Source organism: Eptatretus burgeri, chromosome 9 (assembly GCF_056783735.1).
Source record: "Eptatretus burgeri isolate ZD-2024b chromosome 9, Ebu_testis_v1, whole genome shotgun sequence".
Classification (NCBI taxonomy): domain Eukaryota; kingdom Metazoa; phylum Chordata; class Myxini; order Myxiniformes; family Myxinidae; genus Eptatretus; species Eptatretus burgeri.
In genome coordinates, this window is record NC_140969.1 from 91835248 (window position 1) to 91862952 (window position 27705).

At 42.6% G+C, this 27705-nt stretch overlaps 2 protein-coding genes across 4 annotated transcripts in view; one reads left to right on the forward strand and one right to left on the reverse strand.

Annotated features, from left to right (window-relative positions):
• Positions 1-1564: 1564 nt before the first annotated feature.
• CLIP3 (CAP-Gly domain containing linker protein 3) lies at positions 1565-26801 on the forward strand. Of its 3 annotated transcripts, XM_085896095.1 has the most exons (15): positions 1565-1583; positions 1893-2001; positions 2974-3103; positions 13401-13540; positions 17392-17485; positions 17588-17749; positions 18845-18963; positions 19097-19333; positions 20261-20396; positions 20543-20665; positions 21838-21963; positions 22087-22210; positions 24203-24267; positions 26064-26136; positions 26267-26801. In XM_085896095.1, exons 3-15 carry the CDS (start codon positions 2986-2988, stop codon positions 26319-26321), a joined length of 1572 nt encoding a protein of 523 aa, XP_085752221.1. In that variant the 5' UTR covers positions 1565-1583; positions 1893-2001; positions 2974-2985; the 3' UTR covers positions 26322-26801. The 3 variants fall into 3 exon arrangements, with proteins under 3 accessions (XP_085752221.1, XP_085752223.1, XP_085752224.1); XM_085896097.1 differs by lacking the exons at positions 1565-1583; positions 2974-3103 and adding an exon at positions 17015-17230 and having other exon boundaries at positions 1887-2001; XM_085896098.1 differs by lacking the exons at positions 1565-1583; positions 2974-3103 and having other exon boundaries at positions 1887-2001.
• WDHD1 (WD repeat and HMG-box DNA binding protein 1) overlaps positions 26799-27705 on the reverse strand; it is a 43937-nt gene continuing 43030 nt past the window's right edge. The window contains exon 25 of the mRNA XM_085896094.1: positions 26799-27383. Within this exon, the coding sequence (XP_085752220.1) occupies positions 27228-27383 (156 nt within the window). The 3' untranslated portion in view covers positions 26799-27227. The remainder of the gene's footprint in view (positions 27384-27705) is intronic.

The window sequence follows — 27705 nt, forward strand, 5'->3', positions numbered from 1 at the left end:
TGGCTGTGGCTGTGGCTGTAACTGTGGCTGTGGCTGTAACTGTGGCTGTGGCTGTAACTGTGGCTGTGGCTGTAACTGTGGCTGTGGCTGTAACTGTGGCTGTGGCTGTAACTGTAACTGTGGCTGTAACTGTGGCTGTGGCTGTGGCTGTAACTGTGGCTGTGGCTGTAACTGTGGCTGTGGCTGTGGCTGTAACTGTGGCTGTGGCTGTAACTGTAACTGTGGCTGTAATTGTGGCTGTGGCTGTGGCTGTGGCTGCGGCTGCGGCTGTGGCTGTAACTGTGGCTGTGGCTGTAACTGTGGCTGTGGCTGTGGCTGTAACTGTGGCTGTGGCTGTAACTGTGGCTGTGGCTGTAACTGTGGCTGTGGCTGTAACTGTAACTGTGGCTGTAACTGTGGCTGTGGCTATGGCTGTAACTGTGGCTGTGGCTGTAACTGTGGCTGTGGCTGTGGCTGTAACTGTGGCTGTGGCTGTAACTGTAACTGTGGCTGTAACTGTGGCTGTGGCTGTGGCTGTAACTGTGGCTGTGGCTGTGGCTGTGGCTGTGGCTGTGGCTGTAACTGTGGCTGTGGCTGTGGCTGTGGCTGTAACTGTGGCTGTGGCTGTGGCTGTAACTGTGGCTGTGGCTGTAACTGTGGCTGTGGCTGTAACTGTAACTGTGGCTGTAACTGTGGCTGTGGCTGTGGCTGTAACTGTGGCTGTGGCTGTAACTGTGGCTGTGGCTGTGGCTGTAACTGTGGCTGTGGCTGTAACTGTAACTGTGGCTGTAATTGTGGCTGTGGCTGTGGCTGTGGCTGCGGCTGCGGCTGTGGCTGTAACTGTGGCTGTGGCTGTAACTGTGGCTGTGGCTGTGGCTGTAACTGTGGCTGTGGCTGTAACTGTAACTGTGGCTGTAACTGTGGCTGTGGCTGTGGCTGTAACTGTGGCTGTGGCTGTAACTGTGGCTGTGGCTGTGGCTGTAACTGTGGCTGTGGCTGTAACTGTAACTGTGGCTGTAACTGTGGCTGTGGCTGTGGCTGTGGCTGCGGCTGCGGCTGTGGCTGTAACTGTGGCTGTGGCTGTAACTGTGGCTGTGGCTGTGGCTGTAACTGTGGCTGTGGCTGCGGCTGTGGCTGTAACTGTGGCTGTAACTGTGGCTGTAACTGTGGCTGTAACTGTGGCTGTAACTGTGGCTGTAACTGTGGCTGTGGCTGTGGCTGTGCGGGACTTGGCCAAGAGCCATTGAAGGTCGGCTCGCGCATGCGCAGTTGCTGCCGTACCTCAGCGCGAGCACAGCCGGTCTCGAGATTTTTCTTTACCTTGACAGGTTTGGCAATCACGGAGAAGGAAAAAAAAACAAGGAGTCAATGAAGGAAGTATGGAATGAGCCAATTCGAGGGAAAACACCGAGAGAATGATGGATGACGGTGGATATAATATAGCGGTAGTGGATAGAGATTTGAAGGACAAGGCACTGAGTGAGAGAAGAAGATACAGAAGAGTAGAAGACGGAGGAGAATGGAGAAGGCGGGGATCTGAGTAACCGACCCCAAACTGTTGGGAATTGGGATTGAGGAGAAATAAAGAGGAAGAAGAAGCCTGTGTCAGTCTGTGTTCCGACATATATACATATATATATATATATATATATATATATATATATATATATATATATATATATGTGTATATATATATATATATATTTTTTTTTTTTTACATGGATATAGATTAGATTTGATTGGATTATATGAGGTAAATATACACTCCGCTCAGATTAGATAATGAAATACTGTGTTCCGAATTTGAAATAACGATCAATTAAAAAAGGAAATTTTAAATTCAGGCAAACCCCCTTTTTAATCTCAACAAGTGAATGATGTGTGGAATGAAAAATTAACCGAATGAATTACAGGAGGACGGATCGAGAGGCTGAGGGGGAGAGAGAGAGAGAAAGAGAAAACAGCGCGTGCTGAGTGCGCGAGGAGACATCTTCGGAGCGAGCGAGCGCGCGCGCCCTCGGGGTAAGCGGAGAGCGCCTTTTCCCGCCTGAAATGAAATCCCCCTCATTTCGATCTTTTGAAAAGACTGAAAAGAATGGCCGATGGTATCGAGAATGACCGTGGCGTTTTATATTGTCTCCAGCGGATATATATATATATATATATATATATATATATATATATATATATATATATATATATATATATATATATATATATATATATATATATATATATATATATATATATATATATATATATATATATATATATATATATATATATAATCGGTATATACTGTACATGTAGTGTGTCTGTGTGACTGACTGTGTGTGTGCGCACGCTGACGATGTCGCCGTTGTTATTGCGCGCTTCCTCTCCATGTTCCTCGTCTAAATACACCAGACGGACCGACTGCTCGGTTTGCGTCGTGTCATGGCAACGAAGCGGAGAACCTGCACATCGGGGATTTAAATATTTACATTTTTAATAACGATTTTAAATGCCTTATGGTTGTTTTTTTGTTGTTTTTTTTTATCGTGACGTCAATTCTTTGATCTCACGACGGATTAATTTCCATTTTTGATGAAGCGTCATTAATCATGGGGGTGGGGTGATGAAAAAGGCGGGGGGGGAAGCATTCAGGATCCCCCATATAAAGAGCGTACGTCGCCCGTAGGGGATCGCCACGACTAACGAGGGGATCATACCTTGATTAATTTGGCGTAATGTGTATATATATATATATGTATATATGTATATATATATATATGTATATATGTATATATGTATATATGTATATATATATATATGTATATATGTATATATGTATATATGTATATATGTATATATATATATATATATATATATATATATATATATATATATATATATATATATATATATATATATATATATATATATATATATAAGATCGGGTTGCTATCTTGATCACGTGACTGGCTTTGTTGCCTGATCCACGTGTGCACGCAGCGACGGGCAACGATGACAAAGGACGTGGCGTTGGAAGAAAAACCGGAGAACGTCAAGGATCCAGAGACTGCCAAACCGACCAGGCCTGTCTCCCACCCGGTGTCTGTCGCACCACTGCCGCCGGATTATGGTAACTGTTTAACTGTGGTTTATGGTAGTTAACCATCGATGCTGTTAACAAGGATACTTTGAATCCGAGCAGCGACTGGGACGAAGTAGTCCATACTCAGCAATTTACGATATCTCCAAATCTGAGTGTCATCCGTTGAGTTATAAGATAAACATCCGATAGCGCATTTGCATTTTGGCTGTCTCGTTTGGGTTAGATTCCCAATCCGACTACAAACTGTCAGATTGACTGCTTCAACGGAAAGGCATTCATTGGATTGTATCACACAGTGAGTGCCCCATCCCTCGCATAACATTAAGCTGGGGGGGTCATCTGCTTGCATGGTGTCTTTTGATGAGTTTTCATCAGCACACGGAATAAATTCCAAAGTCATGTCCTCAACTACATGGGGGTACTTCATCGGTGGTACGACCATGCTCACTATCAATTGTACTACCAGCAGCCATCAAAATGTGCTGAACATAAATAAATTCCCAATGTATTCCTCATTTGTTCACTGAGCGATTAGCAGAGGAGATGAAGTACTGTATTCTCTGTAATTCCCTTTTAATCCCGTTCCATGTGAGACAAAGGTTTAATTTGCCCGATGAACTGAAATCCAATTTGATTGTACACAAAATCCAAGATCATGGAAGAGCGAGACAATGGAGGGGATGAGCTCGCACTCGGACGGTGGTGCCACAGTCGCCAACAAGCAAGTAATATGGTTGGGGAGCGGAAGTTAATTGGAATCTAAAAGATCACTGTGAGGATGGAGCATGACATCATGTGGTCGTCTACTGGAAAGTTCAAACATTGGAGGGAAAAGTGGAATTGAACCACCTATGGAAGGCAATTCAACAAACAGGAAAAAAGAGGAACAAATGAGTTGAGGTGTGTTTTAATCCTCATTGTAGGGGTTTTAACCAGGAGGGGGTTACTAGAAGAGCATGCATATCCTACAGGAGCTGGGGAGGGTCAAAAGACCAAGAGAGCTGGGAAATGAAGGCCAGAGTGGAGGCAGTAAAAACAGTGGCCACCGACATAATTGCAATGTGAGAGCAACATGCCTTGTGCTTCAGCCTCAATGCAGGAGATACCAGTACTGCTGAGAGCTGCAGATTTCACCAATTCCAGGAGACACCTGATGCTGGTGTGCCAGCCATTTGGGGACAGTAGTACCCCATTGAACTACGGATATAGGCTCTGTAGTCATTGAGTAGCTTTGATTTTTCAAGGACATGGAATGACAGAGAATTCCCAGCCTGTGGTTGCTCTGGAGGCCACCTTTGCTAAATGGTGAGGCCATGGATCATATCTCCTGGTGGGGCCGAGTTCAACATACTGAACCTTTTCCATTGGCTTGCTATGGAAATATGTAGGTGTTCATTTTACGATCTTTCAGGAAAGACAGACTGAGACTATGTAATTTGCTCGGGTTGAAAGAGGTTCTGCTTCTCAGACTAGCAGCTTATCAACTTTAGATCAGCAGAGGGTGACGCAGCCGCTGATTGCTTGTCAGTGGGATCAGTTACTGTACACATTTGCAATTTAATTGCTGAAAGGCCTCTTAGCCTAGCACACCAATGTCACATCCTCAAAACATTGCTGAGAACATAATGCAGGACACTTCCTCTGTGAGTGATTCCAAGCTACAGCAAGCTATGAAGCAAACCAGTGAGGAGAAAGTGAGCAAGCAGACACAATCCTGGCAAATACCTTCTTGGCACGATTCCTCAGAGTGCCATCGGTGACCCCTGACAAGCATCCAAGGCCCGACGGCCTCTTGGGGAAAGCATTATGGCTGGCTGCAGCAACAATACGCCAAACAATGACAATCAGTCACAGAAAATGACTAAAGGGACACATACCCCTCCTACGCAGATGCGTAAGTCTGTGCGGTCACAACAAGCAGCCGGAATGTGTGTTGAAAAGGATAATGAGTGCACCTTCTCTAGTGAGGAAGGGGATCCCTGCCGCACGACAGGACAGCACTCTACACCAAAGCTAAAAGCTAAAGAGGTGTCGCCTGTTCTACAACCAACAGCTACTAGTTTCCAAATGAATCGCAAAAGATTAAATGAACAGAGTTGGAGCTTAGAGGAGAAGGAAATCAACCTCCACTGCAAAGGGTATTCAGTGCATGAAGCATGGGGGACTAGTGGTAAAGAAGAAAGATTCATGAACCAATTGAAATTAACAAAGCTGGCAGCCAAGGCTGAAAGAGTTCCACTTGCAAAATTCACTACAGTAGCTTCAATGACTTAAAGTTACGTAACCCAGGAAAGAATAAAGGACATAACTGACAAAGCAAGACAGCAAGAAATTGAAGACATAAACCAGATGACCCAAGAAGAGAGAATCAGACTAAAAAGGAAAATCTGGACAAAGAAAGAAAAATGGATGTTATTATGGGCAATGGAATATGCCAGACAAGAAGGCATAAGGAAAGAAAGTGCCAACACCTGGGAACAGATAATCAGAAGATTATGCCTTGATAAAGGTAATTTTAATAGGGCAACATTAAACTCAAAGAAAAACCAGATCCTCACACAGAAAATATTCACAGAAGAGGAACTAAGAATAGGAAATGAACAAACTGAAGAGGCAACAAGAAATGACTGGTCACCTATAAATGTTGACTTTCCACTAATGCCACAATGGAATGACAGGACATACATTTGGTATGAGATTCCCAGAGTACAAACTCCCAAAGAAAAGGAACAACCAACAGAACTTACTGGTGCTACACAGAAAATAGAACAAGAGAGGAAAACAAAAACATGAGATTTCAAATTTAATCACAAGAACAGAAACAGAAATTGGGCACCAGATTGGAGAATTGAGTAAAGAAAACAAACTGAAAACCCCACAACAGGACCAGAGAATGACAAAAGGAAATGCTGCAACAGCACCCATAGAGAAAGATCAAGTCGAAGTTACTAAGTGAGATCCCATAGCTACCAAAATCACCTAATCTGAGAGAACTTAATGATGTGAGTTTTGCAGCAGCACTGTATGTCCAAGAGAAAATAACAGGCAAACGACAACACAAAAAGATAGATCTGATAATATCACAAGAAACAAGACACCACCATAGAAACAGAGACTTGAGAAACAGAGAGACTGATTGAAGGTGAAAACGGGACAAATAGAACATTTCAAGAAGGGAGCAGAAGTCCAAAGCTTATGAAAAGAATCAGATAAATAAAAAGAAATACAACATAGAAAACAATGGACTAGAGCCATTAGGTGCCCATAAATCCAAATACAACAGATAGCAGGGAAAATAAAAAAACTATGATGAGGCCAACAACAGAATGACCGTTTTTACAGCCATTTTTCCCTGCTGTGCAGGGGTTTGGCTTTTTCTTGAGGCAATGTTTTATGGCCGGATGCCCTTCCTGACGCCAACCCTGGTCGCCTCTTACGACACACAGGGATATGGTACACCTATTCTAAAGGCCAACAACAGAATAAAACAAAATAAACACAAGTGGTGCCAGGCACAACAAATCCCGCCCATTTAAGGCATAAAGTTATTTTGGGGATCAAATTAAAATTTTCCTAACCATGTTTTAGTTTTAATGGAAAATTTGTAATTTTGACCGATGACCATGACCCCCAAAACTTCGGGCCCTACCGATCTTCACAAATATGCATTTTTCACGATAGGAATGGGTAGGATTATAAGTGACAAATCGAATAAGGTTCACTATAAGCTTAGTTTGAAGTAAATCAGATCATTTTTGATGAAGTTATGAGCGAAAAACGATTTTGATCTTTTGGTGACCTTGACCTTGACCTTTGATCCAATTGGACCCAAAAGTTAATGGGGTCGTCCAAGGTTCATTGCCCACTTGTGAATTAAATTTGATAGTGTTTGCTAAAGCCGTTTTGCCGTAAAGTTGCTAACAAACAGACAAACAAACCGGATGATTACAATATCCCGCTCCCTCCCTCCAGGGGGGGGGGGGGGGGATAATAAACAGAAGATAATAAACGAAATCAAAATAAGAAAAACAAAATAGTTCTACCGAAAGCTAGGGAAACAGAAACAAAATGTGACAACTCCCTCTAAAAAAAAATAGAGGACCAAGAAAATTTTTGGAAAGGTATAGTTGAAGATGAAAAAGAACACAACAAGGAAGCAGATTGGATACGATACTTGGAAAAGAATAAGCACCATCTACAGGAAATGCACGCAATGATAATTGATGAAGAGAAAATGAGAACACATCTCGCAAAAGTGCCAAACTTCAAGTGCCCAGGCCCGGATGGGATTCCAAATTTCTGGCTAAAGCAGTTCTACATGCTCTCTACGCTCGAGCATTTTACAAACTCATCCAAGGGGAACAACCAATGGATGAATGGTTCATAGAAAGCAACACTTTTAATCCCAATATCTGAAGAAACCCATCAACCCAACAAATGCAGACCAATAACATGCCTACCAACAACATAAAAAAGAAAACTTTTAACAGGTATGATCTGATGCAATTTATGACCACCTCACTCAACAACGAGCTTTTGAGGCAGAGCAGAAAAGATGTAAGAGAGGATGTTACAGAACAATATACTACTTATGATGTGGTTGGTTAAACAAAACCATACTTGAAAACTGCAAACTCTGACAAGCCAACTTATCCACAGCCTGGATAGAGTACAAGAAAGCCTTTGATAGTGTCCCACATTCATGGATTATAAAATACATGCAGGTATACAAAATTGACCCCCAAATAGTCACAAATTAAGAAAGCAATGACATTCTGGAACACAACGCTGATACTACCTTACTTGGAAGAAAAGATTGAAATCTCACGAATAAAGATATTACATGGTATCTTACAAGGTGACAGCCTTCCCCCCATCCTGTTTTGACTTGCTTTGGACCTGCTGAGTCACCTCATCAATGAACAAGGATACAGATACAATCTGACATGCAACAGAAAAATGACCAAATAAACAAGAAAAGTGACACATTTACTGTACATGGGTGATCTAAAAGTCATCGCACTGAATGATAAGAAATTGGCAGATCAACTGAAACTAGTAAAGCAGTACTCAAAGGACATCCAAATGGTGTTTGGTCTTGACAAATGTGCCAAATGCTCATTTTTACAAGGAAAAACAAAAAGAACATACAACATCTCAATTGATCAAAGTACAACAATACAGGAACTACAAAACAAAACATCCTACAAATACCTCGGAATAGAAGAAGGCCCCCAGGTACAACACAAAATAATGCGTAAAATAATCAGCAAAGAGTACCTACAAAGAATAAAACTAATTCTGAAGTCATCCCTCTCTTCAAGAAACAAAACCAAAGCTATAAACCAACTTGCAGTTCCCGTATTCCAACGTAGCTGTGCAATTATAAACTTTCCACAATTGGAGATCAATTTAGACACCTAAACAAGGAAACTTCGAACGATTCACAAAATATTCTACAAAAAATAATGCATACTGAGGTTTTATTAACCGTGACGATAAGGAGGAGGTGGTCTAATGGAGCTGAACCAAGTGCACAGAACAATGTGTGTAGGACTATCGGAGTATGTGAAAGGCTCAATAAACTATCGGATGAGATTTGTCTGTGAGCAAGAAAACAACAAACGAGAAAAGGGATCCTTAATCCATTAAGCAACAAACTTCTAAAAACAGGTACAAATAATGGATACCACACAGGAAAACGAAACAGAAACAAACACAGCCCAATCATTGCAAAGAAAAAAAAGGAAAACTACAAATATATATATATATATATATATATATCAGCAGATATACTCTGACAAATGGGATAATGACAAAAGAGCAGGAAGATTTAAAAAAAAAAAGAAGAGCTTTCCAGGATTGGGATCGACATGGCTAATAAGAGTGGCTAAGAAGAGATCAAATTAATTGGGATGGAGAACGAGTCATCATAAATGCTCAAGCCCAAGGACACGACACCAATGCCTTTAAAAAAATGGCGGGATTGGGCCAATCGGACAAATGCAGGTTTTGTGGGGTAGTGACAGAAAGTACCAGTCACCTTTCAGTATGTAAAAAACTCATGTTGGAAAACGGTACACAGAAAGACATGACAGCGTCTGTCGAGTAATCCACTGGCACATCTGTAGACATTTCAACATCCCGGTCCCAAAACAATCATGGAAACACGAACCAAATCTGATCCTTGAAAATGAACATATAATACTCACGCATGACAAGATTATCTCATTAAGTGTGGACATTGCAAACAAAGCATTGTGTCCGGACATAGTGCTCAAACACAAAAATGAAAAGTCACCATTATTGATTGAGGTTTCAGTTCCCAATGGCTTTGGACTAACTGTTACAGAAATCAGGAAAATGACCAAATACAAGGATCTGAAAAACGAGGTCAAGAGGACTTTGAAATTGAAGAAACCTGAAATTATACCAGTGATAGTCAGAGCTACAGGAATGATAAAGAAAACCCTTACTGAGAACTTAAAAATCATTCTGGGAATATCACTCCAAACAAGCTACAAGTGGAGGCTGTCAGAGGTTCAGTGAAGATTTTGAAAAGAGCCTTGGAATGAGGCTATGAGAACGAAGTTTCACAGTTTGGTTCATGAATCATTATCCTTTAAAGTCTGTTCCCACTATCACGATGCGCGGCACGATTGAAATTGTGGTCTTAATCGTGGACTAATCGTGGTGATCCTATCAGATCTTATCAGATCTTGAGTCAGTCGTGGCAATCGTGTTAATCGTAGAAAATTTTTGAACGGCTCAAAATTTTTCTACGATCAACACGATCAATTGTCATTCGGGATCATCATATCAGATCGTATTGCATCGTAACAAAGCGCAACAGATCGCATCTAATCGTGCTTCCAAATTGTGGTGATCGGGATCGATCTTAGACAAGACAAATACCACGCTCTGTTGAGATGTGTTGCGATCTCCCACGATCTGTCATGATCTGTTATGCTCTGTCGGGTCCCATTGCTCAAGACCTGACACGAATGACTCACGAGCAGATAGGAGTTGATACGAGAAGATGCGAGTAAATGCGAGTAGATATGAGTAGTTACGTTTTTACACGAACGCTCACGATCTGTTACGAGTTCTCGTGCCCATATATATACCGGACAAGATTTAATGCGTTTCATTCAGCGATCTACTCTTGAAGAGAGCACATCTTAGTAACCTGCCTTTGCTAGTAATTTTTAGAGCCTTTGAGAGATGCCACCCAAGGGTGCCAGAGGCAAGAAGGGAAAGGGCAAGGCTGTCCCACCCCCGGAGCCTGAACCAGTCCAGCCAGAGCCGGCACCAGAGGAGACAGATGAGAGCTACCCCTCTGAGTAAGCAAAGAGAAAAAAAACAGTCACTGCCTTCTCTGAACAGCAAAAGGAGGAAATCATTGAGTTCCTCATGAGAAATGAGATCCTGTACAGCAAACGCCTTTTGGGGTTCAAGGATGTTACCCAGAAGGAGAATCTCTGGGCTGCACAGGCTGCCAAGATGAATAGTACTGGAGAGCAGCTGACCCAAGACGGATCAGACTATAACTCATGTTGGAAAACGGTATACAGAAAGACATGACAGCGTCTGTCGAGTAATCCACTGGCACATCTGTAAACATTTCAACATCCCGGTCCCAAGACCGAGAGGAAACGAGAGGAATCATTTTTGATCGAAATGATCCCAGTATTTAGGGGGTCCGCATCAATTTTACTAAAAATATGGTACTCAAGCATGAGGACCATGATGGGCCGGCTGAAGAAACGTGCCAAGAAGAGTGGGTCAGGAGATGCAATTACTGGCATGAACAGCACAAAGAAGTGGGTATGGGATAAGTTCTCTTTTTTGATCCCTCACATTGAGACGGTGGATGCCAAAAATGTGGCCTCCTTTGCAGCAGCAGCAAGTGCCAGTGGCACTGAACTCACACCTTCCACCAACCAAAACTCAGTAGTTGCCTCTACCACCATCAGGGTTCCAACACCAACACTCCCAGCAGCCTCACCACCAGCCTCCCAGACAGCCTCCCAGCCAGGGTCGGTCGGCTCCAGACGGGGCAGTGAGGATAGGATGACCTCTGGAGAACTGACCAAGCTGTTGTCTCCTCTCCTCTCTGAGCCATGGTCGCACCCAGAACTGCCTGACTGCAGCTCTCTTGGCCCTTTGTGGTTGGGATTGTAACTGGTCTGTCTGCTGCTCATCTTCTTCCTCTCTGGCGATAATGTAAGTATACAGTAATACTGCAAATGCCACGTTGTCATCATCCGCAACTCCTGCCATCATCAATGGTTGAGGGTTGTAGTGTTCACTCTGTAAAAGTTCAAGAAACAATGAAGTCCATGGTCAGTCGGGCTGTATATATACCCGTCGGGGTCCAGTCGTAGCTCAAATCGTGATCACCCTCGATCATGATCGTGAAAGACATCGTGACTACAATCGTATCCTATCGTAACGGAGCGCATCGGTTCTTGATGAACGTATCGGAACGTATCTGCACGTACCAGATCGTCCCAATTCGGGGAACCCAATCGTGATGATCATGTCAGATCGAGACCCAATCGTGCACTCAATCGAAACAATCCTATCATATGTGATCATATCTGAACTGAAGATCAGACCGTGACAGATCGTGACACCTGAAATTGACAAATCGTGAACAGATCGCATCCGAGCGCAACAAATCGTATCAGAACGTATCAACTCACATCACCTAATATCCAAACCTGAAATTTCAGAGAAATTCCATGATCAGCTACGAATGGCCAATCGTGGCGTTCGTAACGGATCACACGACAGTGGGAACCTAGTTTTAACAAAAAGAAGGTGGAGATTTAGAGTTCAGGGAGAACTTCCTCCCACCTTCTGAAACCCAAATGGAGATTACAACCAACAGGACATTCAAATATTTATGATTCCCACGCAAAATTTAAGAAATAAAGGGAGTATATATTGTGACTGTCATATAGCCTGGTGTTGGCGCAGTGGTTAGGGCAGTGGCTTGGGATCCAAAAGGTCCTGAGTTCAAGCCCCATTGGGCCACTGAATTAATACACCAGGGGGTTGACTCAGCCTGTCTTCCTTCCGAGGTCGGCGAAATGAGTACCAGTGTACTGGGCGGTGTATACCCCGTTTAAAATAGGTGTACCATATCCCTGTGTCGTAAGAGGCGACCAGGGTTGCGTTAGGAAGGGCATCCGGTGTAAAACATGTGCCAAATCACTATGCAGATCACACGGATGATCCGCTGTGGCGACCCCTAACGGGAACAGCCGAAAGAAGAAGAAGAAGATATTGTGACTGTCATCAGCCCCGGATAACTCCAGACAGCACGATGACTCGTCAAATGACCACAATCGCCTTTCATACCATTAATCTCATTCCGGCTCCCACGCCAAGCGTCGTGTTACCATAACAAGCGAGGTTACTGTTATGAACGGGTATCGTCATGTGACAGATCTTAATTGATTGGTCAAGTGGTACTAAGTCACGTGCTACGGTATTATCTACAGCCCAGTCTCTTGATCAATCAATCGTTCAGTTGCTATATGCCACCTTCGGGATAAACAGGATGAGTCAAGGCAGGTTCTTGTTTCAAGCATGTATTAAAAAAAACCACATGTCTTTACAGGACAGAGTATATATGTACAGGCAAAAACATTCCCTTACCCACTATGTACACATACCCACCCTCAGATGTCTAATCAATCAACTTACCACTTCAATATATAGGCCCAGCATTCGCCTGAGACAAGAAAAGAAAGATACAAGTGAGAGGGAAAGAGAGAGCTATGGGGTATAGTTTGCACCCCGCCTCACATGGCAACAGCCCGGATGAGTTGATGCAGCTCAATTATCTCTGACACAATGTCTCTGGTCCTTGACTCCCATCACACCAGCGTGCAGTGCTGGCCTCATGCAGCGTATCCCCTCACTGCCGTGTCTCACTCATACACATCTCCAAGCCAGCATTCCGCTTTCGCACACCAGAAGAGTGCGACCCTGAACAGCTCACAATGTTGGGACAGACAATGCTCTAAACCAGGACTCACATCTGAAGCGCTCTGAGATGAACCATGATCATGACAGACTGATCGGGGCTAGGAGGGAGAGAAAAGCTTGATACCAGCTTGGATGAGGGCTCTAGACTGCTCAACTTGATAAACGTTTGAAAAAATACACCTTTTTTCATTTGTGATTTAGGGGGTCCCAAAAAATATCAGTAGCATAAAGACAAAATGATTGATGGAAAAAAAGGAAAAAACAAGTTCATCATTTAACCTTTTATAACTCTCTATTCTCTGTCCCACTCCATCCACTCCAGGGTTTGCCTTTTTTGATCCCAGTGATCCAAGTTGCCAAGAAATTTTGTTTGATCCTGCAACAACCATCTCACAGCTGTTTGCCATTGCCCGGCAGTGGGTACCACAGGTGCAACAGAAGATTGATATAATTGGAAATGAGGTATGTTGTGCTATGAGGAGCAGTAGTGAAAGGCATATGGTATGAAACCTTTTTTAGCAGAAAGCTTCATTATTGAAAAGATAACCTTTCTTATGATATACAGCAGTATTAATACAGAACCTTTGTCTCTTCCTAAGTGAAAATCTGTCATAAACGTTTAGAAGGATGATATTTGCATCATTTTAAAAAGGACAGAATTAGAGCAATTCCTTCTCGCATTAAATAATTTTATTGAAATACATTTGTAAGGTATAAATATATATGTGAAGTGCAAAAACAGATCCGCTCAACTACAGGTTAGTAAGCTTGCTTCCAATTTAAAGAAAAGTAATGGAATCTAATTGTTGCTGCCAATGTCAAGTATTTCTTTTTTCAAAAAGCCTTATCTCTGACCATCAGCTTGGATTCTTTCCTGGTTACTCAACTATAGACATGTTCATTTTTGTTTAGAAATGTCAGCACAGTAAAGTGTGGATATGAGAAAGTTACCTTATTGTACAGGGTGGCCTAAAAGTCCCTTTACCACTCCAAGGTAAAGCATTCGCTCTTAAACTCTTTTAATATACAGGTTTTATTGTGCAGTACAGTAAACCTTGAAATATCACGGGGGTGAGGTCATCTACCGGCCGGCCGTCATTGGATCACTTGAGGTACGTGGGGGGGGACACCAGGGACATTTCAAACTCGGTGCAATTGTATACAGCACACGCGCTGTAAAAAGGCTGCCAGACCATGTGACATCAATTATTCGTGAATACCCTGGTATCCCCAAGGCTTGGGGAACATTTGTTTGAAGTTTCCCCTTGATCTGTCCAGCCATTTTGGAGAAAATTTTTTATAGGTTTTAGGGTAAATCCAATATGGCTGCCAAAACATGTTCCCCATGACATCATATGTGTGAACCTTTTGTTCCTCATGTTTAGGCGGTCATATGTGTAAAGTTTCACCTCGATCTGTTCAGCCACTTCAGAGAAGAAGATTTTTGAAGGTTTTAAAAATAACAAAACAATATGGCTGCCATGACCGGCAGTCACAAAAAATTTTTAAAAATCACGTGCCCGATAATGTCATCAAATTTTTTTTCTTTGGACCATTTTATGGCTAGATGACCCTCAAAATTTTTCATACTGATCAGATGTAGTGTTCTACATATACAATTATGATATCATAATGAAGGCACATATGACCTCATTTAAAAAATCACACTTCTTCCCCATGAGGAATACTTGCCATGTGCCACGTTTCAATTTTTTCCTTGGTGTGGTTTCAGAGATAGTGGCCCAAAGTTTTTCCTTTTTTCAAACATGGCTACCACACCACGTGACCTATGACATCATAATTATCAAAACATTCCACAGGAGTAGTTGCTCCTATTGTGAAAATTTCATCTCAACCCGACAATCAGTTGCAGAGAAAAACACAAGTTCTGTGCGGACAAACAAACAGATAGACAGACAGACAAACAAACAAACTAACCCAAATGCAATACTCTCTCCTTCTGTAAGGGTAATAAACATGTAAAAAATATATATATGTATATATAAAGCTTGTTAACATTGAAATAGCCATGTAAATAAAATAAATACGGTATAGAATAAGCAAAAAACACAAGACTTTACCCTTTTAATTTTTTTTAGAAAACAGCAAGGTGGGTGAGGGTAAGAACATTACGTATTTGTACTGCACTCTGCCGTAAATAGAAAACACAAGACTTAGCTCTGGATCATTCTGGGAGAGGGGGGAGTGGGGGAAAGGGGAGGGGTGAGTGGGGAGTGGGGAGCGGGATTTAGTGATCGTGAGAGCAGCATTAGCTTTACGCCGAGGTCACCGGCAGCATTGCCACAAAAGAGAAGGGTAAGACGACTCTTAACCACCTTACCTTGAACCCCTATCTTTCCGTTAAAGAACCCCTATCTTTCCTTTAACAGCGTTAAAACCTGCTCGGGCATGATTGCCTTCACCTCAATTAGTTCCATGAGTTGCAGTAACCCTCGGAAAATAAGGGTTTTAGAATGGGGGTTCAAGAACTGGTGTCGGAAAGTGGGGGTTGGGAATGAAGCTCAAATACGGAGTTGGAAAATGAAGGTTTGGGAAAGAAGCATAAGTACATGTATGCTTCATAACATGTTCGAGTCCAGGTGTCAGAAAATAAAGGTTTGAGAATTAATGTTTGAGAACAGGGGTTTGAGTATGGATGTCAAAAAATAATGGTTTGAGAATGAGTGTTTAAGAACGGGAGTTGGAGTCCAGATGTCAGAAAATAAGGGTTTGAGAATGGGTGTTTGAGAATGGGAGTTTGAGTATGGATGTCAGAAAGTGAGGGTTTGGGAATGACGTTCGAATACGGAGTTGGAAAATGAAGTTTTGGGAATGAGGTTTGAAGGATAATGAAGGTTTAAGAATGAGGTTTGAAGGAAAATGAAGGTTTATGAATGAAAAAGAGAACAATGGGGAAGGTTCTAGCTCCAATCATTGATCCCATAATGGCGGCTCACAGATGCCGCATTTTCACGTCGAGCCAACCGATCTACAACTCGATCTTTTCCCCAATGTCATAACTTTTCTCTGTCTTTTGGCACAACTAACTTTGTCCATCGCTTTATGTTTGGGTTCATTAAAAATGGTGCGCGAGATACACAAGGCTCGTAATGGGAGCTAATTGTACACACACATAACGCAAATGATGACTCGCTCATCTCAGCTCAAAAACCGCGGTTGATCGAAATGAAATCCCACGATTACGAAACTGGAACAAATAGTTTGCCCACGCTTGATCAAAACCTGTGATATTTGATGGTTTAATCCACCTACAATAACGCGAGAGTTCATAGAACACCTTACCCCATGTAGTCTTGAGAAAAGGGACATGGAAAAGGGCTTTTAAGCTCTTGCTTTGCGTTTCCAAGCACAATCTATATTTCCTTCGAGCCACCATATTTTCTGAATCTGGATATTCCCCAACGCGAGAGCGTGTATTGCTAAATTGGAGGTTTTTTGGAAGTGGCAATAAGATGATTTGCATTCTACAGTATTCAACTACTGTACATAAATAAATTGAAATAAAATAAATATTTTAAAGGCGGTAGAAAAAAGGAAGTTTTCCGCCATCGATGCACCATCTTTTACACCACCTTATTTAACATGTTAAATTAATTCTTCGTGCCTGTTGTTTGTAAAAAAAAAACAAAAAAATAAACAGTAAGTTTCCTCTTAATGATTTTCAATATTGTTTGACTGACAGGCAGGCAGACAGACTGAGAAAAATTACCTTCCTCCTCTGTGCACATTCCATAAAATTCAGAGCCAAAGTACTGCTAAACTGCAGGTTCATGTTCGGATTCATGTTCTACAGGTTTCAGAATATTAAATTCAATTGAAATCAAGTAATTCCTCGATCGTAGACTGATGTATGCAGACAGAAAAAGCTAACCAATCGCTTAACCCTCACTCCCCCCACCCCCTTTTGTTTCACAGACTGGATAATTAATCAATAATTGTATCTGTATGCGCTCCATCATTCTCCTTGCGTCACTGAATTAGTCGCCAAGTCCACGAAAGTTGTTCGCCCTTGAGCAATTGTTTGGCCTGTGTGTGCCATTTCATGCACAGAAACACAAGCAACTCACCGCTCTTCAATACTAACAACTTGTGTCTGCCATGCCATCCAACTTCCAACTGACTTCCGCATCAGTGAGTCAGTGTTTCTGCATACCACGGCGTGGGAGGGTGGAGGGAAAGGAAGGGAGGTGTGAGAAATTTAGCAGGGGTAAAGCGACTTTCAGGCCACCTTGTCGTTTATTTGTGGCGTTTTTTTTTGTTTATTAATTAATCAAATGCCTATTTTTTTTCAGATTCTTAAACGTGGATGCAAAACAAATGATCGGGATGGTTTAACAGACATGACTCTTCTGCACTATGCCTGCAAAGCAGGGGCACATGGTGTAGGTAAGATCTCATTCCAGACCACTTTTGCTTTCCTTTGACCACCTATTGCAGTTGTTCGCCGACTGGGTGGTTGAGAATTTGCTTCTCATCATTTCTCACCAGGAAGTGTGGAGGCAGCAACAAAACTGGCATCACAACTCCTCGAGCTTGGGGCTAACCCAAGCCTGCGTTGTCGTTGGACGGGAATGAATGCACTGCATTATGCGGCTTATTTTGACACACCAGATCTTATCCGCACCATCATGAAAGCCTCCAAGATCCAAGGTCCTGCAGGCTTTATAATATTTCATCTCAGAACTTTGAAAACTCCTGGTTGTTGTCTCATGGATTGTTCAATTCAGACACAAGGCATTTGTAGAGCCAGGTGGTAAAGAATTTATCCGCATCAATAATGGCAAGTTAGATTCTCATTGCTACTCTATGTAGGTGAGTTTGTGTAAGATACTGTTTGATGAAGACATGTATTTGCTTGGAATACTATACTAGTAATATGCGTCCACTATTCTTGACCATGTTGTGGAACGTCGGCCAAGGCCTTCACTTTTTTTCTTCCTCCTCACTTTTTCACCTTTATTCGTTTTTAAATTCATTTTCTCCACAACCGCTTGAGCGAATGATAAGAAACTTCCGACCGAGGAGAGCCTGCCCATGGATAATTTTTATTTTATTTTAACAAAGCTACATGATGATTGGATGGAAAATGCGGCCGGCATTCCAAAAAGTCTGCTTTCTGTCGGCATGGGTTGCAGGGTGTTTTACATATCAGGAATAAACGGCCTCGACCTCGCTTTGGTTGGTTTCGGCCAAATAAGTAGGCAGTTTTTATTAGCTCGCCTGTTCGAAGAACAGAGAGCTATAGCGATACCCCCGGCGTGAGCGTCAGCGTCAGCGTGAGCATCAGCGTGAGCGTGAAAATGTTAAAGTTTTTGGTGCAAGTTATTTAGAAGCTTGCCATTCATTTAATATGTGTACTAGGATGCTGATATTTGGCATGGAGGTTCCTTTGGGGTATACTATTGGTGTAGTGAAGTTGAAATTAACAAATGATTAAAATTTTTTTTTATTATTTCAACCTAAGATGGTGTAAAAGCCACCCAATGCTCGCCTGTTTATACTAGATGCTTGCCATTCATTTAATATGTGTACTAGTTTACTGATTACAATATACAAATACATATATTGCTTTAAAATTATTTGGGTCAGACTTCACTGAAATGCTTTATAAAAAATATTATTAGACTAGTCTTTTAAAAACGATAAATGTATAAACAGGTGAGCATTGGGTGGCTTTGACACCAACTCTCTGATTTGATGTTAATGTCCAATATAACTTTTTATTCTGTGCATTTTACACAACAGATGTTGATACAGCATGCAGTGATGTGGAGTTTGGGTCTGCCCTGCATATTGCTGCGTCAAACCTGTGCATGGGTGCAGCGAAGTGTCTTCTTGAGCATGGGGCGAACCCTGCATTTAAGGTTTGCCATCTACGATGCAAAAGTAGGCACATGTGTTTGGGGTTTGGGATTGTGACTGTAATGTGATACAATCGATGGTGGAAAATGCCTTCTGATAGAGGGGTGAGATGCTCAATGTTGTGCATGAATGCAGAATTCCCGAGGCCAGGTACCAGCAGAGGTGGTTCCAGAACCATCAGACATGCCACTGGATGGAACCGAATCAGCAGCGGTGGCACATGACGTGCGGCAACTGCTCCTGGAAGCAGTCCCACTATCATGCCGATTCCCAAGGGCCACCCTACCTAACTATGACAACCTGCCTGGGCATGTTCTGCTGGTCTCTCTTGGCATGCGCCTGGGAGACCGTGTTGTCCTTTCAGAAGACAAGGTAGGTTATTGTAGCTGCAGCCAATCACTAACAGAATGTTTTTATCTTGCTTCCTTTACGGAGGTCAACGTTCATGGAAAAGCTATACGACAGAGCCTGAGTCTAAAGCATCAATAATAGAACAGAGAGGAGCAGAGACAAGGAGCTCAGACCAACAAGTAAAGGACAAACAGAGAGACAGACGTGACAAAAATAAGGGATCAAGACGTAAGAGGTCAGGAAAATGAGGGGCATGCAAACAGATGAGACGGCAAACAAACAGGATAACTGCAGAAAGAAAAAGTTGCATGCGGATGGAGGGAAAAGCTCTATGGGGAAAAGAAAAGATTGCGAGTCGACATGAGAGACAACATGGTACGAAAGTTTGGATGGACTCAGGGTAGTTATTTCACAGATGTAAGATAAGGAGTACAGAGAGTGAAGGTATATTTTGGAAAAATCAAGGTGAGTATGTTTATTAGTCAAGATGTTAATGCAACGTTCACGCAGGAAAAGGCTGTTGTACCATGAAACCAGTATCGCGTTCATAATCCACTCTTGTACGATACATGTGGAGAAGTTTAAAAAAAAGTTTGCTGTGGGCATAACCTATGAGTGTTTTGATTACAAACCTGGCAGCTGAAAGTTATTCATCATCCCTCCTCAGAGGTTTTACTTGTGGTAATGGGTGGGGCAACTTATGCATAACAAAGCAACTCACACGGTATGATCGGACTTTTACATTTCAACACACCGACCATGAGCACGCAGACACAGCATGTTTATGTAATCTCGGGCATCATGCCATTCTTTAGTCTGGGATGAAAGGGTGGCTAGCGGTGATGCATTGAAAACTCCGACATCACAGGACGAGTGACAAAAATGCATGTTTGCAACTTGGATAAAAAACACTCCCTGAGCTGGAAACTGGAAATCTGCGGTTTGCAGATCGGAAGCCTGAGATTCTGCGGGCCCACAGCGTTTGCTAGTGGTCAGTGGGCCGGTGTGGAGCTGGACGAGGCCGAGGGCAAGAACGATGGCTGCGTGGGTGGTGTGCAGTACTTTAACTGTGCTCCGAAGCATGGTGAGTGGTCGGACTGTGGTATGCTGTTGTTCAACTTTGGTACCATTCGGCGGCTTTAGTTAGCATCACCAAACCTTTCAACTCCTCAATCCAAATGTATGCACGTTACAACAAAGAATGATTGGGATGGGTTTGTGTCTTCATAGGTCTCTTTGCTCCAGTGTCCAAATTGCAAAAGATATCACAAGGAGGGACATCGATTTCTTCCAGCCCAGTGAACGGGCCACACAAATCCTCACGCTCCCACCTCGGTCCTCGGATCTACAAAGGCAAATCTACTTCACGTGTTTGGCTTTCCTGTCGCACGTTTTTCACAGACGAGGGAACTGAGCAATTTTTTTTCCTCACACATTACAATATGAGAAGTATATACAAGTCGAGGCTCAAGGGGAGTAAAATGAAAGGAGCTTCACATAATGATTAAAAGGGGAAAAAAACAATTGGGAACATTTAGTCATTGTAGTCCTCTGTTTTTGACTTTTGACTTTTTGCTTAAGTTCTTCTCTTACAGCACTCTGATCATGATGTGATAGCACTTTAGTCACTGCCTGCTGTTGCTGTGCATTTTATAAGGAACCAGTAAATATCTTGTACATCACGTCCGTAGGATTTTCTGAATTTTCATAATGGCTGCTCAAAATCTCGTATGATTGGATCATCATAGTTGTTGGTGTTGTTCATTTAGCCCCAGTCAGTTCTGCTCGAACAGGCCTGCGGCACAAAGAGCCAGCCAATCGATCTACATCTTGGATGTCGTGATCTTGTTTTGTGCAGACAGGACCGTGCAGTCTTCCATAATGTGTTTTACTGTGTGTGGGACGGCTTGGCAGATGTTGCAGGTGTCATCATTGGGGTCATCGAGTCAATGTTTTTGCTGTAAAAGCTGTGGGTGGTGTCCACAGCGGAGACATAAACGGTGAATACGATCAGACCTGGGGAGTATTTTCTCTGCTGGATCGTAGTTGTTTCTATCACTAGCTACTTCGTCACCCTTGGAACACTGATCGAGTAATAACAGTACTAAACTAACTTGTGATAATAAAATTCTTCGCCCAAGCAATTTGGACCTCACACTGGCTGGAATGAAGTTCATTTTAGGTTATTCTGTTTGGACTGTGCGGGACAATGCTAGTTGAGTTTGAACCTAAAACTATCATTTTAGTGAATGCATATTTGGTCACGCTTCAATACTGTATATTAATTTTGTCTGCTGGTTGCATCATCACTGAGGCATGCCTATTCCAATCATCGATGAGATCAGTAATGTAGATTTTGGGCAGGATTGCTGCATACAATGGTCTATCCTTTTGAAAACTATTGTGGAATCTTCAAGTATCCTCAAGTAAATACTAGCCAATAGGTCAGCGAGCTTAATGTCTTCTTTTCGTGTTGAGATATTCGGTACACATTGCTTTTCTCTTCAGAGTTTCATGTTTTGCAGGTCTGAAGCAATGGTCCCCCGCCACAAGCCGGAAGCAACAAGAGTTGAAGATAGGGGAGCGAGTGATTGTAGCTGGGCAGAAGAAAGGCATCGTGCAGTTCTATGGCAAAACCGAGTTTGCTCCAGGTATGTTAGCGTAATCGATTTTCCAACAAAGTGCGTGGCATAATGCAACACTGCAACACATCCAACATAAAAAAAAGAAATGAAAACTTTCCCTTATGTTGTGGTTTCACTCTGTGTGTTCAGGGCGTTGGTATGGCGTAGCTTTAGACAACCCTGAGGGAAAGCATGACGGCATGGTGAAAGGCATGCGCTACTTCAGCTGCCCACCTCGGCATGGTGTTTTTGCCCCACCCTCACGTGTTAAAAGGCAGGGCAATGCAAATGTTGTACAAATCTGTTTGCAAGTATACAGACCGAGCTTGGGCTAGAGCCCTACACATGTTTTACATTATAAATGGATACCTATATCAAGTATTGTTACTTGCAATGCTTTACTGGGTTGGTAGGATGGCCTCCTCTCTAAGCTATCTAACCTGGGTTAAAATCCCAACCCAGCTATAAACTGTTATCCATCCCAGTGTTTCACAGGCAGGGTGATTCGTCAATGTGTGTGCGCCCTCCCGATCGGATGGATGTTAAACTGGGCGTCCCGTCTACCAGCATTAATTGCTCTCCCTCATGCGAGGAAGGGGTGGGGGAAGGGACGAGTGTGGTGAGAGGAAGGGAAGGCAGACGTGCGGTGGAGCGTTAATTACGATTCATACTGTTTCATCAAAATGATTCTTCATAGAATAACAGTGAAGATTGAAACAAAATAATGTCTGAAATACATTTTCTACCCGTCATAATATAAATACGGCTCGGAGACAAACACTGCCCAGACATGTCCAGAGACAAAACCCGCCAGACACATGCAGAGCAAAGCTGTCCGGACACAAACACCGCCCAGACACATCCAGAGAAAAACTCCCGTCTGGACATAAATACCGCCCAGGCATAAATACTGCCTGGACATGTCTGGAGCCAAGCTGTCCAGAGACAAACACCACTCGGACACGTCCGGAGACAAACCCCACCCAGAGACCGACACCATCCAGACATAACCACCGTCTGGATATGTCCAGAGACAAAGAGGGGAGAGTGAGAGAGGTAGGTGTGGGAGGAGGGTGCTGCACTGTATTGGGAGGGGGAGGGGGAGGGCAAGGATGGGACAAAGAGAGAGAGAGGGGTGGGGGTAGGGAAGTTAGCAGAGAGGATATGTTATGCTTTGTGAACACACACACACACACACACACACACACACACACACACACACACACACACACACACACACACACACACACACACACACACACACTGGAACATACACCAGAAACAGACTTAACTATATGCCATCAGGATTTGGAGGAGGGAGACAGGTTTGAGAGTTCAGACTTGAGATAAGAAAGATGTTGTTTTCTGTCTCTCCTGAGGGTAGACACACACTTGTTCCAAGCTTTGTGGAAGGAACTGAGATTGCCTTCAGTTGAATTAGCCTTCCACGAGGCAAAGGCAATTTGTTTCAGGACAACTGCCTCGCCACAAGCTTCAGTGTACCATGGGCGGGAGGAAGGGTAGGACAACTGAAGACGAGAGGGGATAAATCTGTGCATGAGGGAGAGCAAGTTTCTTTGAAAGAATTCTCAGGATGAGTTGATGTCAGAGAAAGTAAAGATGGGAGACCAGTCTAGAAGTTTGATGGCTGCTTGGAGACCCTGCCAGTCAGTCTAAGTGAAATGCCAGACTCAACAGCACTGAGGTGGTTCTCCAATAACAGCCAGAGATGTCTATTTTCAGGCTAGTAGGTTTCATTTTCTCATTTTCAAAATGAGTTTTCTTAGTATGCATCAAAGTTTCAGGCCGATAGGTTTCATGGTTTTGAAGTCATGGAGGACACACACACACACCCATGTATTAGTATAGATCATAGGCTAATGCTGTTTATCCCACCCTAAAATACAGAAATGGTCAAGGAGAAAAAATTAGCAAGTAAAAGTTGCTTCAACTTAATCCAAACCTCTGGGGAAATTTTTTTTTAATTGACCAAATTTTTTTCTATGGATGGTGTATGCAGAACAGACCACTGTCTCGATCACTCCTGAATTATTATTTTTTCTTTCCTGTTTAAATATGTTACCTCACATTTTTTGAGCTCTTTCAATTAGCGCAAGAATAAAAGGGTTCCTTTTTTTACTTTTTTCGTGGTATTTTTACGATGGGCTTCTGCTCATCCTATTTGTTTGTCAAATCCAGAATTAAATTCAGTACATGATATACACACAGCACAATGGATATGGTTTCTGATGATGCATCTTTCCAGGGCGGTGGAATCTGTGGAACCAAGTCCCAGAATTCTGTGCAGTATGCTGGGAGCCCCATTTCTAGGTAAGGGGGTGATGAAAACCACCTCTGACATACACTGTTGTTTAACCGATTCAATTTCACGAGATTTCATAATATAGAGACCTGTAACTTTAATTACATGTACCATACAACTGAGATTTTGAAATCATGAGTCTCATCATTATTTTGACAGATTGATACAATACATGCAAAATGGTTAGGATACATGCTCAAAAGGCTTACTGTTGTTTAAAGAGTGCCAAAGGGTCCCAGCTGTCCTTGTGAATATTAATATCAATGAAAGTTGGCACTGGCAAGACAACTAAGATGTGTCAGGCACACTCGCCTCTCAGCTGCCTATCCTCGGTTTGAATCCCGATCCAGCTATAAACTATCATCCTGGTGTTTCACAGCAAGGTGATTCATCAGTGTGTGTGTGTGTGTGTGTGCGCGGCATCACCTGGATGGATGTTAAACTGGTGATCCCATCTGCCGGTATTAGTTGGTGGACGTTCAAGATCCCATGGTGTCCTTCGCGAAGGGTAGGCAATCTATCGCCGACACCCTTGTAAAATTCCAAATTCACTAACCTACAGGAGGCATTGCATCAGTGGCACAGCTGCATGCTGCATACAAAAGAAGTAGAAGATAGTCATCCCGGTGTTTCACAGGCAGGGCATAGCTTCAATGCGTGTGCTGTCCCTCAGATGAAAGTTAAGCGGGAATCCCATCTACAAACTTTAGTTCGTGGACATTAAATATCCCATCGTGCCCTTCACAGTAGGTGAGCTATCGCTGGTGTCATGAACAAATTACAAATTCCTTCTTGAACCAACAGAGGGCATCGGAGGCACAGCCACAGCAGCAGCATAAACGATTCAAAACCACTGCCACATTTTACATATCAAAGAACAGCAGCTTGCCTAACATTATAACCCAAACTCCACAATGAAATGTCAGTGCATCAGTGGTATGGTGAATTTTATTATCTTGCCAAAACGAAGTTTTGCAAGATATGTTAGTCAGCTTGTATGTTTTTTTTATTTTTATTTTTTGTTTGTTTGTTTGTTTGTAATCGCGTATAAAAAATTCTGCAGAGCACAGTTATCATTGGAAATTTATGTAACTTCACATATCAGAGGCCTATAGAGGTCCCTTTCAGTGCACAAAATTTTGAAGGTCAAGGTCAAAGGTCAAGGTCACTTTGTCGCAAATCAGGGGAGTCGACGAAACCCTTATTTTTTGAGTAATTTTGATCGGATCGTCTTCAAACTTCATGGGAATATAGTTCATGGTCTGGCGCTCAGCTGATTAATTTTTGGTGGCGATTGGCCTTGACCTTCATGGTTAGCGCCTGAGGTCAAACATATTTGACCCCAAGGTCAAATTTTCAAGTTTTAGGAACCATATCGTGTAGTACCTCAAATTGAACACCTCGATGAGTGCTTTCGAGATATGTCAAGCTTGAGACGTTATGAGGAAAACGCATATTTTTCATGGTTACTCTGTAGAACGATTCTCATCGGAATCTCTCGTAGGCAGATATTCCTCAAGGAGTCGCTCCTGGTGGATAGCAGCTCTGTTCACCTCAGTGTGACCTTAAAGAAGTCACACGTGGTCACCTTTTGGCAAGATACAGGTCACCCTGCGGGTAACATTGTTTTTATTTATTTTTTAGTCAGATCACATTCCTTCAGGTTGATGGTATGCAAGAAACCTTCGAAGCAAATTGCTTCCACCAAGTTATTTTTTTCTAGTCCCACAAGCACATGCCCAATCAAGAGCCTGGAGCTTAACATTGTCTGTCAACAGGTTCATGGAATTCTTCTTGTTCTTAGGAGACAAGCAGGGCCTCGGTGACTGCACAAACCTGTCAATGAAAGAGATTTCAACAAAACATCCCGTCTCAAGGTAACCAATGTGAAGAACGCATACTTACTCACATTAACTCCACCTAAAAATTAAATTTGGCTTTTCGTTGCATTGGTACAAATCCACTGCGGACACCCCGTGCAGGTTTTGACATCGTACTTTGTTTCAGGCTGCTCTTCTGCTGCTGGTTTCCCTGGATGGTGAAGGGGAAGCCACAACCCTAATATCCTCTCCTCGCCCCAAGTTTTCTTCTCATTTTTTGCTCTTGATATCCAACTGCAACCCCCTCAATTGTACCCTTTACTTCTACCCACAACTCACTCCGGTCCTTACAACCAGACGTATCTCTTCCTCTATCGGTCCGCCTGTTAACTATGAATCTGCTTTCCGAACACATGGACTGTGCTTTCCTCTGATGTAGGTGTCATCTCCAGAATCCTCGTCCAGTTTTGATGTATAATCCCTTAAAAAATAAAAATCATAATGTCGTGTCAACTAGTTAGCAACCACTAATCATGTGCTGTACAGAGTGATGGCCATTTTGGTTTGATATGAATTTGATTACAGGTTTCAGTAAATACAGTTAGCATCTTACAACAGGGTTGCTGTGCATTGTTCTGTATGCTTCAGTACGATTCGATTGAAACTCTAGGTTTGTGCCATGTTGAACATTAAAAACAAAAAAATAAAAGAAAAAAAAAGCACTTTCTGAATTTTATTGATCAATACGAATATTAATAAAACCACCAACTAAAATCAGATGTTGATTCAGCAAATTTGCTTACTCGTGAGAATGTTCAGGACCACAAATCGAGCAATTTTGTATCGCTAAACAATTTACAAATCAGAGCCAAACACCACATACCATCCTTAAACCAATCCATCGCATAATCTGTTACCTCGGGACCACCAAGATGGCTTGAGGATTTTGAAATCCTGCGATCATGAAAGTCTTCACTCTGCATTGTCATGTTACAAAAGGAAAGTGTGCAAGAAGAAATACATTTATTGAGGGCTTCTGCTCAGGCTGTTCAGCATCGGACACGTTGACCGATGTCCCACCCATCGGATTAATCGTAGAATGCGAGATGACTGTGGATTGAAGAATAGAATCCATTTCAATAACGCTTTCACTCCTTGAAAGCGAAGGCTGAGAGGCGCGCAGCCGTGCGGCTATCCAGCATCTTCGTCTTTTTCACGGCCGACTCTCCCGGCTGCTGTTGCTTCCTTTTCTTGCACTCGGTATCGTAAGAAGACGAGGAGGCTTTGGCACGCTCGTTCCAACTCTGGGAGACCCATGCATCAGGCAAATATTAGATTACATACAAAATGATCCTGAGCTCATTGTTCTCTGAACTATCATAACCGATATGCAACATTTGATAGAGTCAAAGTTCCGATACATAAACTCGAAAGAGCAATCGGAGATTGCAGACCCTCACCAGGACTTGCTTTGTGTGGTATTTTGATGATGTAGCTTTCATATCCATACAGCGGACAAACACACCTATTAGGTTTTATTGTGTAGATTCACTTTCCAATCGTACGTACATATTTTATAGATACGTATTTTACTGATAGAGACTTATTTTATAGGACGTACTTTAT